At 41.7% G+C, this 15,576-nt stretch overlaps 1 protein-coding gene and 1 long non-coding RNA gene across 3 annotated transcripts; one reads left to right on the top strand and one right to left on the bottom strand.

Moving 5' to 3' along the window:
• The first annotated feature begins 1,651 nt into the window (after positions 1 to 1,651).
• On the top strand, positions 1,652 to 3,488 carry LOC307025533 (uncharacterized protein). 2 transcript variants are annotated; one of them, XM_079660260.1, is made up of 2 exons: positions 1,652 to 2,025; positions 2,214 to 3,488. In XM_079660260.1, the coding sequence occupies exons 1-2, from the start codon at positions 1,965 to 1,967 to the stop codon at positions 3,314 to 3,316; spliced, it is 1,164 nt and encodes a 387-aa protein (XP_079516386.1). In that variant the 5' UTR covers positions 1,652 to 1,964; the 3' UTR covers positions 3,317 to 3,488. The 2 variants fall into 2 exon arrangements, with proteins under 2 accessions (XP_079516386.1, XP_079516385.1); XM_079660259.1 differs by having other exon boundaries at positions 2,210 to 3,488.
• A 4,000-nt stretch (positions 3,489 to 7,488) lies between these two features.
• LOC307025264 lies at positions 7,489 to 10,097 on the bottom strand. The gene is made up of 3 exons (XR_013804132.1): positions 9,662 to 10,097; positions 8,874 to 8,953; positions 7,489 to 8,297 (listed from the first exon to the last, which is right to left on the bottom strand). It is a non-coding gene; the product is annotated as an uncharacterized lncRNA (long non-coding RNA).
• Between the last annotated feature and the right edge of the window lie 5,479 nt (positions 10,098 to 15,576).

Here is a 15,576-nt window from a genome sequence, read left to right as displayed (position 1 = left end):
TACACTTTATTAAACTTTTACATAGAACCAGGGCCGTATCCAGGATTTCCTAAATACCGAGGTCCAAATATGCTAGGGGGGTTCGGGGGATACCCCCCGAGATTCTTGGGATTTTCATGATCTAGTTAGGTGCTTTTTAAGTCCTGTGGGGGGTCACACATTGGATAATATATTGATTTCAAACCATGTTAGTGGGCTGACAATGTCAGCATAAATTATTTTTGAAAGTGTAATACATAAGAATCAGTTGATTGTTACTATTAATGATCTGGACATGCAGAAGAGGCTAAAATGATCACAAAACATTGTCAACATTCATTTTCCATGTCTCTCTCCTTTCCATAACCGGCAGCCTCTCTTCCATCTTCTTGAGTCTCTCTGCCTTCTTCCTGTTCATTACTCTCTCTGTCCTCTACTATTTCTCTTTGTTCAATCTCTCCCTCGTTGTTCACTTTTTGCTCTGGCTGCATGTCGCTCCTGCCAGTGAATCAAAAGCAATTCAGCCATTTAGTTCATTTCACTTGTTTGTTTGCATTATTTTTTAAATTTAAATCTGTTTTGTTTGATTCTCAAAAGAGAACAAAGATATAAGCAAATTGTGTCTTATACAATTGTATGTTATCATGATATCATAACTGCAATAGATGTATGTTGTTTAAAAATTATGCCTATTGTCTATATTGTAAATGAAGACTATTGTTATAGATATATAGATAGATGTAGATGGGGTTATTAAGCCTACATTCTTCTGTGTGACTGCAGTTCCTCCCTGACTTCCATCCCTTTCTCTTTCTCTCTGCCTGTCCTGTCTCTTCCTTACCAAAGCTGAGCTTCGACTGACGAAGTCTTTTCATTATATCTGAGTCAGTGTAAAAAGAAAACAATACAATGTTATATCTTCAATGTTTTACTCAAATTGAAATGTAAAAATAAAAAATTACAACGTGTGTTAAAAGGTAATCCTTCTGACATTGGATGAATGTAATTAACTTTAGCTCTCTAGCTAGTTTATTCACGCAATTTAAACCAAAGTTTAGCCTCTGGAGCTCTCCTCCCTGGAGAACAGAAGCACAAGCAGCCCGCTGGACTCAGATCACTTGATCAGTGGTTCTCAACTGGTGGGTCGCGACCCAAAAGTGGGTTGCGGACCCGTTTCGAGTGGGTCATGGATGTGTGAGGTTTTTTTGGGGGGGAAAAAGTCAAACTTTTATTTTGAAGGCCGATTTTCTAACGCTTTGCATGAAGTTGGACTGGAAGTACCGGAGAGCATAAACGGTTTTGAAAACTTCTTTCACGTAGTGATCATCTTCTCAATAAAATATCTTTGCTGATGTTTTTTCGAGTCTTCTGGCCAATCAGAATCAAGATTGTTGCCGGAAGTCCCCACGGAAAATAACGTTGCGGTAGAAGTCTTCTTTATACATCCATGGGTACAACTCATAGACTGTATAGACAAGTTTACGCGACAAACCACGGGTAGCGCCATAACCCTACACAAATGCACTTCATTTCCGCCGGAAGTCTTTTGTACAGCGTCTGTCGGTGTAAACCGGTGTAAACAGTCAGACGGGCACTGGTGTAAACACAGCGATTTCGATGCTAACAGTGATGCTAGCTTGGGAACACGATTCTACTTCTTTGACTGGAGATGGCGTTACTCTCCCCCAGCCGAATTCAGTGCAAAACTGGGAGGATAACATGACGACGTGGCCCAGCATAACGTACAGCAAAATTTGCTCCTACTTCGTTCAATCCATGGCAATAGATGGAAAAGCAATGGACAGTCTGAAGGCCTCCGAGGCATATCAATATTTGCACAGCAACAAAGTTGGTTGTGTCATGTCATACAAACATGATCGTTTTGTTTATCTAAAAGCAAAGGTAGAGCCTAGCCAGTGTTTGAACAATGCGTGGCATAATGCTTGGGTGCTGGTAACTGAAGCTGGAGAAGTCAAAACTGCGGGATGTACGTGTGTTGCTGGACCAGGGAGATCTTGTTCCCACTCAGCTGCGATCCTGTGGAAGGTAACTAGATTATTTGACCATTATAGCCTAGGCCTATGTCTTTTGTTGTTGGTATCCGAACTACATCATAGGCTACTTGGCTAGAGTGCAAAGTGTGTGTATGCCATGATGTATTATATCATATGACATGTTTGCAGTGAACCCATTATAATATCTATGCACTGTTTTTACTCTATCTCTCTAGGTAGAAAATGCTGTGAGACAGGGGAAAACCGGGCTTGCCTGCACAGACAGACAGAACCAGTGGAATGCTGGGTCTAAAAGAAATGCTGGTCAGAGGAAGATGAAGTATGTGCGCTTCAAACGACACAACAGGAAGGATCTCTACCAGCCGCCACCAACTTCACAGCCATCCTCTACCACTCCAGAACCGGCACAGGAGGTGACACTCTTTAGGACTCATGAAGAGTGGAGGAAGAACACACTTGCCTCACCAATGGCAGAACTTTTCAATTGCCCTGGGAATAGCCTCCTGCAGTTCTGCTTTAATGCTGATACCTCTTCCATCACCGAGCCAACACCATGTCCACACCTCCATCTCCTAACCCATGATGAGCACCACATACCACTGGCTTGTGTAAAATGCAGAACCTTCTATGATAAGTACATTAACATGTCCACAGCCCGGCTTGAGGAGATCGAGAAGGTTACAAAAGCACAGAGCAAAGAACAGGTCTGGCATGATGCGCGGAGAGTGCGCATCACAGCGAGCACAGCTAGAAAGGTGCCCATTCGCTCAACCACGGCGCCCGACAAGTTTTTGTCAGAACACTTACACCCATCCTTCCGTGGCAATGCTGCAACCCGTCAAGGAGCGGAGGGGGAGGAACTTGCAAGGGACTATTTGGAAACTCTGGGCAACAGCATTGAAACCAAAGGCTTAGTGGTGTGCGACAAGGATCCGTGGCTTTCAGCATCTCCCGATGGAGTGATAAACAAAGACATTCTGTTGGAGATCAAATCACCTGTGTTGGGAAACAAGTCACTTGCAGAATTTTTGGCAACAAAGAACTGTGAAATCACAACTGTGGCAAACGGAAATAGGATAGATTACCATATTGCCTGCAATGGTCCAAAAGGCTACTATATGCAGGTACAAATTGGGATGCACTGCACAGGGCTTCAGCACTCCAAGTTGGTGATCTGGAACAAAACTGAGCACCTAGAAATCGAAGTACCCTACGACCAAGACTTTGTCCAGGGGCATATCATAAGGCTGCGCACATTCTACTTTGTCCACATGCTCCCGAAAATTGTTGACGATTTTGTTGAGGGAAGGTTACAGTTCTAAAGTAAATATCTCAGCATTTTAAAACCAAAATAAACTGCCTTATTTAGGTCATGCCCACAGGAGCCAACAGTTGTCTGTTGTTTACATAATGCACAATTTACATGATCTCTTTATGCTGTGCAATATATCATATGTGCCTGTACTGTTTGAGTGAAAATAAAGTTTGATGTAATTTAATTTCATTATTGCACTGTTATTGCATTATTGCATTTCATATGTTCCTTAGAGTGCTACAATTTCTTTTAACACAGTTCATCATTCATATTAAGCTCATACTGTACATAAATAACACTGAATGAATTAATTGTTTAGAGGAAACTAAAGAAATGGCTTCAACAAGAAAGATCACATGTTTAATCCTAACAGGTATTACAAATTAAAATATAAAAGCAGCCCACACAATTACATCACTATGAAAATATTCATATATAATATTAAAAAATACAATGCATGCAGTATTTGTTGTGTTTATCTGTATTTAATGAACAACATGGCTGGGTGCTGGGTGCTGGTTTGTGGTCGTAGCACTCTCTATCTAACCACTCGTTCAGGTGCTTTCTCGAGTGATTGCAACCAACTAGCGCACACGTAGTTCCCGAACCACTTTTCTTCATGTTGTAATTGTTATATCCTCTTTGTCTCTGCGATATCAGTGCTTTGTCGGCACAACGGAGCTAGCTAGCAAAACAAACCCAGTCCGCCAAAACGGAAGTGCATTGCATCGAAGGGAGGAGTTCAGGATGTAGAGCGGAAACGGCTCAATAACTTGTGTATATATAAATGGACGTAGGGTCCGTGACGTCACCCATAGGATTCTGCAGAGTTGCCGAGAAGCCCTTAGTAGGCGGAGTCAGCCACGAACGGCTCGACAGTGACGTCAGAGTTCAACTCCCGCCTGCTCCAGCCTGCTCCAAATAAGGGCAAAGAGGCGGAGCCGAGGCGGGACCTGCTGCCACCGAGCTGAAACTTCCAGAGCTAGCTGAAGCTACCAAGCTAAGCTAACATGCTCCCCATCGGCACACTGCCGTGGTATTTTACGTTTCTAAGGCAAGCGGACATGAAACTATTCAGCAAAACTATAAATAATAATCTAAGTTATTGAGTTTTTAGCATAATACTTCAGAATCTTAAAATCCCTTAACGTTTGTATGCAATTGTGCTAAATTCAACATTGGAATCAAGCAAATATTAATATGTTTGCATGACATTAGTTATTTATATTTTGATATCACTTAATTATACGTTTAATACATTTAAGTCAAGCTAAGGTACATGTGATGGTAGCTAGTTAGTGCTCTTACCTGTGAGGCCTCCTCCAAACAGCATAATAACCAGACTGTATCATTCAAACTAAGTACCAGTTCTAGATCCTTGACTTTAGACAAACAATTCAAAAGACAACATGTATTTAAAGACCAATCTTTATTTGAATGTGCCTCTTAACCTGATATATTAGTTATACAGTAATAGTATTGACAATCTAAAAAAACTGAGCAACTCAACAGTCAACTTTATGTTTCTTATTGTCTAAAGCAGGGGTTCTTAACCTTTTTGACCTTGAGGCCCAATTTTTATAGTACAAAGTGGCCCGGGGCCCATTAAATATTAACACTGTATAGGTTTAATTGACCTGATTCTCGGTTTGATTTGTATTCAATAATAAACCAAATCCACTAACTGTTTAACAAGCAAAAACCTTATCAAATAAAATGACATGATAAAATGGGATCATCACAAATACTTTTATTAAACATGTGTATGTAAACCTACACATACTGTATCAAGACACCGAACAGGCTGATAATTCCTGGATCAAATCAAGCTGTGACAAGAAAAAATGTCAAGGATCAAGTCAGGCTTTTAAATAATAATAAAAAAGACCAATATTAGGATTTTACTTTAAATTAATAAAAAAAAAATATATATATATATATATATATATATAAATAATCAATCAATCAATAAAAGGGGGTGATAAAATAAATGCATTCAAATAATATAAATCTATTTTTAAATTAAATAAATAAACTAAATGAAATTGAAATAAAGTGCAAATGAAACTATAGCCTTATAATCTGCAAAGCTATTTGAAAATTGCTTCAGCAGTCTCCATTTTTGCATGGCAGAACCAGAATAATCTTTATATCTGTGACAAATGAACAATGACACAAATAATAACAACAATGAACAACAATAACAACAATAATACAACTCCCTTTTTATCTTGACCTCTTAATGAGACACTTGGGCCTGCTTCTGAGACATAATCAGATCCAGTCTGGGTGGAATGGGAGAAAGGCTCACTCTCAGAGTAGACTCCAGTGTTGCTCTGAGTCTGTTTCGGGCTTTGGTCTTAGTTGTGGCCACAATGGAGAATCCTGATTCACACAGGTACGTAGTTGTGAATGGGAGAAGGAGTTTCACAGCCCTCAGTGCAAGACATGGGTACTCCTTTGAGACAGCAACCCAGAATGAGCCCAGGTCCAGTTTGCCCCACTGCAGCTTTAAAGTGCTGTCAGTGGAAACGTCCAGAAGCTGGGATTCCAGGTGTGAGGGCAAAACAACATCATTTGCAGTGGGATCCACTGAAAATGGGTCCAAAATCCACATGTTTCCCTCTCTGGGATCCTCAGGAAAGTAGTCACCAAATTTCTCTGCCAGTTGTGAGAGGTGCTGGGAGACTGAGTCGCTGATCTTCACCTGAGGGGAGTTTTCCAAAATGTCAGACAAAAGTGGAAACATGTCCATCCTATTTTCCTGGGCCCTCTTGGTCCACAAAGCAAGTTTCCTCTTGAAAGCTTCAACTTTGTCTGCAACACAAAATATGTTGCTGTTTCTTCCTTGAAGTGAGGTGTTCAGTTGGTTCAGTAGTGAAAAAATGTCACAGAGGTAGGCAAGTTTTGCTGTGAACATTGTGTCAGCATAGTAATCTACAAGATTAGATTTTTTCTCACTGAGAAAAGAGAAGACCTCATTCCTCAGTTCAAACAAACGATTGAGGACCAGTCCTCTGGAAAGCCATCTCACTTCACTGTGATATAGCAGTTGGACATGATCTGCTTCTATGTCCTCACAAAGCTTAGCAAAACATCTGGAGTTCACAGCATTGTTTTTAATAAAGTTTATGGTTTTCACACTTACATCCATCACCTGGTGGAGGTCTGGTGACATCTTTTTTGCTGCAAGGCTTTCACGGTGGAGAAAACAGTGTGTCCATTTAGCTTCTGGTGCACGATCAAGGATCTGTCTAATGACACCATGATGCCTGCCAGTCATTGATGCTGCACCGTCACTGCACACCCCGACACAGTTCTGCCAGTCCAGGCCGTTCTCAGTGAAGTAGTTATCCATGCAGCGGAAACATTCCTGAGCCGTAGTTCGTGTTAGTAGCTCTCCACAAAACAGTATGTCTTCGTGCAAACTACTGTCCCAGCGATAGCGAACAAAAACAAGCAGCAGTGCAGCATTCGTGACATCCGTGGACTCATCTAATTGCAAAGAAAAAAAAGGGCTGCTTTTTATTCTTTCTATAAGTTGATGCTGTATGTCTGATGCCATGTCCGCGATACGGTGACTCACAGTGTCGTTTGAGAGTGGGATGGTCAGCAGCTTTTTTGCAGCGGCCTCTCCGACCATCTCACGGCACATATCAACAGCGGCAGGCAGAACCAACTCCTCCGCTATGGTGAATGCTTTCTTACTCTGTGCCACACGTCTGGCTACGAGGTAGCTCGCTTTCAATGCACATTTAGAGTTGCTTGTCAGTGACACGACAGACCTTTTCTGCATCTGCAGCCCACTTTCCTTCCTCTTAAAATATTCCACCGGCTTTCCCACGAGATTCGGGTGCTTGGTCTCTAGATGCCGCTGTAGTTTTGAGGGCTTGAGGGCTTCGTTGGACAGCATTAGCCCACACTCCACACACTGGGCTTTTGGCACTGCCTCTGTTCCTCCATTTACGAAACCGTATTTAATGAAGTCGAGATTGTATTTCCGTAAAAACTTTGTCTTTTGGGTGGGGGGGTTGGCAGGACATTCGTCTTCATTTTTTCTTTTTAAAAACTTCTCCATTTTTGCCGCTTCATCTATGTGTATTGGCGCTTGTTAACAACTGAGTAGTAATAAAGATACATTGACAAAAAAAAAAACGCCACCACGTGGTCGAAAGCTGCACGCAGTCTCGCGGCCCTTGCGGCCCACAGGTGCAAAACTGAAAGTTTTTTGTGGCCCTCTGGGGGGCACTGGCGGCCCAAGTGTGGGCCGCGGCCCTATGGTTAAGAATCACTGGTCTAAAGCATTTGTTATTTTCATTTTCCCCCTCTCATATTCAGTGTGGACGGATTGAGACAGCGTGGTGTCCAGAAAGTTGCAGAGACTTCAGGGAGAAACCTCCGTGTGATGGACGTCCTGTATGTTGGTTTGGAGAGGACTGAGGGTCTTTCCTCTGCGAGGGGGACTGGGGGGAGGGACTGATGGAGGAGCCCATGCTGGGCAAAGCTGATACCAACTGCACAGGCCTAATCTGTCACTTTATTTGACTAAATGTGTTTACTTATACCTTTAATAAGTTTACACCTTCTGTCCATATGTGCGTTTAATTTAAAACATTTGATTAACTTTTGGTTCACATTTCAATAAATTGAATTTGTATTTGCACTCCTTTTGTCCATTATTCTTACTGAAAATGTTAGATTACACATTCACATCTGACTGAAGATTGGCCCTACTCATTTGTGACGTTGCAAACTCTGCGGTACAAGGCACAAGGGATGTGAAGCTCATAAAGCGAGGCAAAGAGAAATAATTAGATGATGGAGTGTAGATGTGGAAATAGGTGCATTCGATCAGCTGACTGTTTTTACAATAAAAGCAGTGTACTGGTCTTAAAATCTCATAGCATCAGCTTTTAATTTTCCTCTTGGATGTTCTTCTTGACCCTCAGAGAAGGAGAAAATGTTGTGTCTTTCAGGCAGGTCCTTTCCTAACAAAAATGACAGGAAACATAAAACATATTATTGCAGAACAAGTGTGTTATTTATGAAAGCGGTGTGTTTGTGTGGTTAGGGGCTGTAGATATAATTATTTTGTAATTGTAATGTTTTTTTTTTATTTCAACAGTGAGCTACAAAGACAATCAGATTATGAATGAAAAGTATGAAGTTCATCAACATTGAAATATATGTTATTATCAAAATAATATTGAACTGTTATCAAAACGTAGTGCAACTGTAGAAGCTTGCTCTGTTGTCTCACTGAAATAATAACTTTTACCACGTTTTTTACAGACAATATTGAGAGATAAATAGTAGCAGTTCTCACCATGTTTTAAATATCTTTGCCTTTAATACATTAAATTAGGAAGCTGACAAAATCAGATTGCTTGTTAACATGTAAATGTAACTTTTTGCACAGAAAAAACCCTCAACTTCACTGGTGTGTAGGTGAACTAGTATTGTTTAATGGAATGTATATCAGTGTATTAAAGTCAATACTTCATTCATTTAAACCAATATCTTTCTTGATTCTTTGTACAGTATGAACAATAGAGTCTTTATACCTGAGCTGAAGTTCACTGCTATGAGGAGTCCAGTTCTGTCTCTCACTCTCTGGTCCAGCCTGTCTGCATCACCTGGACACCTTAAACAAACAGATATATATGTAAAGTACCATGTGTACAACCAATATAACTGATTCTCTTCTGTTGAACATGTTGGATTGTGTATTGTCCGAGTCAGGGTCCTTTTTATTTTACTGTAACTTTGGAAGTTGTGTTACCAATGCTTGCTGTTTATTTGATACCAATTTGGTAATGCAATTCATAAAAACAACAAGGTTTGGGTTTGTTCTTCAGATGATTGTGACGTTACCGTGTAAGCTCAATAATGAACTCCAGCTCAACCAACCATATTGTAATATCTAAGTAATCATCTTGAAATATGACATAAATAATTGTAATATACACACATCTTGTTGTGAGGTTGATTTCGCATACACTACTTCGACATTAGCTTGTCTACATACTTGAGCATAGCCAATTTAAATTAACCTTAGCGATGCATACAGTTCCTACCTAAATAATAATAATATCTCTAAGTTACAAGGATGACCTTATTTTATCAACCTCAAACAGAAGCCGTTTGTTGTACAGTATTATCCCACTTAACACTTGTCTATTTCGTTTTAACCTTTATAAATATAGTCTATGATTTTAACTTGGAGGCTACTATTAGCATTGTTAGCACCGGTGTAGCTACCACTCGCTTACACGCTAACCCAAGCCATAACATTAATTAAGTAGCTGATTAAAATCATTAACACAAAAATAAGTACTCGAATTTCACTTACCGCGAAACCGCATTCATGCACCGTCTGTTTCAACCGCAGAGCGAGTCACAATAGTCCGATATATAATCATGAAGAACAAACAAACACGGCCGGGGGCAAGTTGTGTTCCCTGGATGAGCTGAACAGGCAGAGTGCCTGTAGCTAGCTTCACGGAGCAGCTAGCAGAGTGACAAGAAGCTAACAGCAGCAGTCACTTCACAGAGCCGTCACTCAATGTGACCACGCCCTAATTTATGCAAAAACTTTAAGACCTAATATAAATAAAAGGGCCGTGTTAGAAAACAATTCACTCACAGATCCATAATCATGAAGGTGGAATCTAACTATATTCATAATAATATTTATTGCATCCATGGGTAGAAACATGTTTTTTTCTGCTGTAAAGTTGGGCATTTTAACATGGGGGTCTATGGAAATAGCTCCTTTCTGCAGTCAGTCCCTATCGGCCAATATATGAACTGCAGTGTGTGCCACTTCCGTATTGGCGTCCCGGCTCTTCCACAGAGTTTGCCGCTTGGTACAACTTCAGATAAAAATGAACACATAATGAAATATGACCCCTGGTTTGATGATTGACAGGTCACAGAACAATGGGAGCTATCTACCCTTAGTCACACACAGTCATCTCCTCTTTACTCTTCTGCAAGATGTCAGAACAAAGTGAAAAACAAATAATGGCATAAAATATTATTAATATGTCGGGTAGTAATAGATTTCTTTATTTTCTTCTCAGAGTGTACCACAATGCATAGTTTATGTTAGTATTTTAAAAAATCTCCTAGGGGAGAATCCCCCAGACTCCCGTGCTGGGGTTGGGTTTTCAGCATGTGTGCCTTTTTATATAGTTCAGCTTTGATTCCATCATCTCATTAAACCTTTTTTAAAAGCATACTTTAGTTCTGTGAAGGGATATAAGGGATATATGCACTGTACTTCACTTTTATTAATATTGTAAACTATGCTGAAAAGCATATATTACAGCACGTTTTTTTGTTGAATAGATTTGAGTGCTTCAAAATGTTGGGTCGCGATGTACAGTATTGACCAAGTAAAAAGTGGGTCCCGAGGCCTGACCAGTTGAGAACCACTGCTCTAGAAACCTCATCACTCCTCCGCTGATCCGGTACAAGTCAGAACTGCGGAGGTGTGTTGATACATGTCGTCTTCTTCTGTTTGCTTTAATCGAGGCTACGTAGTTATGCAGCGCCCCCATCGTCAGTAAATGGAAGTACTACAAAATACCCTGTTTAGTGCAATTATTTCACAAGTTTTGTTAAATACACAGCTCGGAAAAAATTACAGAGGTAAGGACCTCGGTGACCTCAATGGTGGATACAGCCATGCATAGAACGTAGCATAACATTTACACCCTCGCTTCATCCGCATGCCTGCTCCGGTGTGTGTTCCCCTCAACAGGGTCCGTGTGGAAACATATAACAACTATTGTAACATCCTTTTTCTTTTTCTTTTTAAGTGTAGGTACAAAATCACTTATTAATTTTTTTTCTTAAATACAAATTTCAAAATACAATTTTTCACTCAACATTTTTTCTTTTAAATCCCCCCCAAAGTCCTTGAGTCACATCACATCAGTGACCCCATATCAGTGTGCATAGTCTTGCAAGTACTGTGGCTTAACAACTGGTCGGCCAGCTCTAGTAGTCACAATCTGTTGTGTGTCACACATGACTCTGTCAGGGGTTGTAACCGTTTCTGGAGTCGTGTGAGTGTCAACAGTCACCGTATGGACTGTCACACTCGGTACTGTGCCCTGGTCCCGTCTCAGGTGACGTTGATTCCTCCTTAGAACACCTCCATTCTCCAGCTGCACCGTGTAGGACTTGTGGTCAACAGGCTCCACCACAGTAGCCGTCCTCCAGATCGTGTGTGGTTCGTAAGGCTGAACTCTAACCCGGTCTCCCTGTTTGAGCATGTCCATGTCCTTAGCTGTCTTGTTGTAGTATGTGGCTTGCTTCTCCTGCCTGTCAATCCGCTCTTGTGTTGTCTGTTTCACCTCGGGTTGTAGGAGACTGTCCCGAGCAGGTAGTAGAGTTCTGGTCCTCCTGCTAAGCAGTCCCTGAGCCGGGCTTGTAGTCAGTCCCTGAGTAGGTGTGTTGCGGTGATCCAACATAGCCAGGTACGGGTCCTGTCCCGCCGCCTTAGCTTTCAGCATCAGTCGTTTTGCAGTTTTCACAGCAGACTCTGCCTTCCCATTGCTCTGTGGGTATCCAGGAGACGACGGTTTGTGCTCGAACTCCCACAGCCGACTGAAACGCTGGAACTCTTGGGACGAATACTGGGGCCCATTGTCCCATAAAAGAATAAGCGGAATCCCCTGACGGGAAAAGTGAGCTTTCAGCTTCCTAATTACAGTACTTGACTTTGTATCAGGTAGGTAGTCAACTTCCCAAAAGTTGGAATAGTAGTCCACTGTAATGAGGTAGTTCTTATCGTTAAAGGTAAACAAATCTGTACCAACCTTGGCCCATGGTCTGCCTGGTACCTCATGTGGATGTAGTGTCTCTTTTTGTTGTTTTGTGTCAACTGATCTGCAAATGTCACATTTCACTATGAACGTTTTTATCTGTTCATTCATTCCCGGCCAGAAGACACATTCTCTCGCACGCCTGAGGCATGCCTCCACACCCAGGTGAGAGGAGTGGATCCGGCGGGTGATGTCCCTTTTAGTGAATATGGGATGACAGCTCTCTCCCCTCTGAAGATGATGTCATCCTTTATACTCAGTTCCTCCTGGAATGAGTAGTAGTGCATAATATCTATCGGTGTGTCTTTCTTATGTTTAGGCCATCCCTTCCAAATGGTGTTGCTAAGTGTCTGTAGCGTTTTGTCTCCTTGTGTAGCAGAGCGGATTGTGCTCAGTCTCTCTTCAGAGATAGGCAAGTAGGCCACCATATTGACCGTCTCAATCTCAACTTCCACTGTTCCTGCAGATGAGCTCTCTGGTAAGTATGCTCTACTCAATGTATCTGCAAGTAACATGTCACGACCTGGGACATAATTCACATCAAAATCATATCTCTGAAGTCTGAGTAACATACGTTGGAGTGTCTTTGGTGCACTTAACAGTGGCTTCTTGACAATGTTCTCCAACGGCTTATGGTCACTCTGTACTGTCACTTTCCGGCCATACGTGTATTGATGGAACTTTTCCATGCCATAGACAATAGCTAAATATTCTTTTTCTATTTGGGCATAGACCCTTTCGGTTGGTGTCAGTGCTCTGCTCCCGAATGCTACAGGTTTCCCTTTTTGAGTCAGTGTTGCTCCCAGCCCCGTTTCTGAAGCATCACACTGCAATGTCAGTTCCTCTTCTGGGTCATAGTACTTCAGTACTGGTGTTTTGGCTATATTGTCCTTGAGCCTGCTGAATGCTTCTTCGTGCATTTCTGTCCATTCCCACATATTTTCCTTAATATAACATTTACACCCTGGCTTCATCCGCATGCCTGCTCCGGTGTGTTCCCCTCAACAGGGTCCGTGTGGAAACATATAACAACTATTGTAACATGTACAATAAACTCCCGGATAAAGGACAAACTAACGGCCGGTCCACACACAGGCATGAAAAAAATCTTGAAAAATCTTGATGCTGGGCGTATCTGAAGCTTGGCGATTTTTTCGAGCAACGCGACCAACAACCAATCACATGAATCTCCCGCCCCCGACATACAAAGCAATAGCAATGTTAAAACGAAGTAAACTGGATATAAACTGCCCAAACAGGCGAAAACCTACCAGTTTCACCCACTGTCTCTGCCACCTCCCTCCATGCCTGGTTCCTCCGGTTTGTATCCCAGTAAATAGTTCTGGTCGTAAAGAACCGGGTAATTTGCTACCTTAATTTCTCGTTTGGAATATGAGGAAATGAACTGCGGTCTGGCTCTCCCAGCTTGCACGCGGTTTGATTGGCCAGCGCTTGTACTGGCGGGATTTGCATAAACGGATTTGATTGGCTGTTGCCAGCTTCGAAAGCATCGGGAGCATCAAAAGTTGAACATTGCTCAACTTTTGATGCTCACGATGCTTGCAAAGCCATGCTCCGCTCCCCACAATGCAGTTCGGCGAAGATTAAAAATCTTCTACGTCACCCCATTCAAGTGAATGGGCGAAGCTTTGAAAGATTTTTTTCATGCCTGTGTGTGGACGGGCCGTAAGCCTCCCTGTGTTCCTGTAGCGAGACGCTACAGTATGTAGAAAATAAACGTATTTGAGATATGTTCATAACGAACGTAACGTGGGAGAAAATACGTTTCTAGCTAAATTTAGTTGAGTTAGTTCTGTGGGAACGTAATTTTTAGCTCTTTGCTCTTGGCCATAGTGGAGTTTGGAGTGTGACTGTTTGAGGTTGTGGAAAGGTGTCTTTTATACTGATAACGAGTTCAAACAGGTGTCATTAATACAGTTAACAAGTGGAGGACAGAGGAGGCTCTTAAAGAAGAAGTTACAGGTCTGTGAGAGCCAGAAATCTTGTTTGTTTGTCGGTGACCAAATACTTATTTTACACCATCATTTGCAAATAAATTCTTTAAAAATCAGACAATGTGATTTTCTGGATTCTCTTTTCTTATTTTGTCTCTCATAGTTGAGGTATACCTAGGATGACAATGACAGGCCTCTCTCATATTTTTAAGTGGGAGAACTTGCACAATTGGTGGCTGACTAAATACTTTTTTGCCCCACTGTATGTGCAGCTATCATGCCTCCAAAGGTGAACAAGACGACTGCTAGCTTAACCAGTAGCACGGTTGAGGCTAATGATCAACGCAACAACATGCTAGAATAGAGGGAGACATTGCAATCTACGTATTGTTGGAATACCAGAAGATGTGGAACAAGGCAACCCAACTACTTTCATCTCTAACATGCTTCACAAATTGTTTACCGGACCGGGCGGACTGGAGAAAGCACCGGTACTTGACCGTGCTCACTGTGTACCCACTTCCTGACCTAAAGACGGAGAGCGCCCACGCTCCTTCCTATGTAAAGTTCATATTTTTCAAGTGAAAGAGGAAATACTGAAACTTTCACGTCAGAAAGGCAAGCTAGTGCTCGGGGGCACACAGATTTTCATATTCCCTGACTACAGCGCAGATTTGGAAAAGCGCTGAGCGGCATATAATGAGGTGAAGGCTGTGCTTCGCAAGGCAGACGTCAGATATGGGCTCCTTTACCCGGCACGACTGCGGATCACTTTCGGCAGTGAGACGACTCTCTCCAATCCGCGATGGAATACTACACTACGAAGATAAAGCCTACCGCCGAAAATATGTGAACATTAACGTCTGTTAAATCAAGGAGTTGTTTACCACGGACTGGAAATCGGGATTGGAATGCTCAGGGTGGATGAGACCGTAGGTAATGGAAACGCTCTCTGCAGGGTCGTTGTTATAACACAAACTGACTGTTTGTGCTATCTTCCTATAGTCATTTATCTCGAAAATTACGCTGCTTATACCTAGAAAATGCCTCATGTGAGGGTCTTTCTTTCTTTCTTTTTCGTGATCATATTTCTTATAACGTTTAAACAGACTTTTCATTCACGGGAACTTTGGAGACTCTTTCCCTGAGATCTCCACCTGCAGGTTTGGTCTGTCTTGTTCACCTGTTGCTTCAGTTCGAGTTTAACTTCAGTAACTACTAAATGAATGTATCTGTTCATGTTTAAAGCATCTTATCTCACTTCTCATAGTAGCAGGTGCTCACAAGATCATACAGATAGCATAAGCAAAACGTATTTGTGAGAGGGTTTAGCTTTACAATTATTTTACACATGTCTTTTGGGTCTTGTTTTATGTGATTATTGTTTTTAGCTAAGAATAAGGATACTAGAGGAGTTCACTGCTGGATAAGCAAATTCTGTTCACTAAGGACCGAAAGTGGTTAGATATTGAGGC

The sequence above is a fragment of the Notothenia rossii genome (assembly GCF_949606895.1).
Source record: "Notothenia rossii genome assembly, chromosome: 11".
Classification (NCBI taxonomy): Eukaryota; Metazoa; Chordata; class Actinopteri; order Perciformes; family Nototheniidae; genus Notothenia; species Notothenia rossii.
Note: the sequence above shows the minus strand (reverse complement) of the source record. Positions and strands in the feature narration are given on the sequence as shown.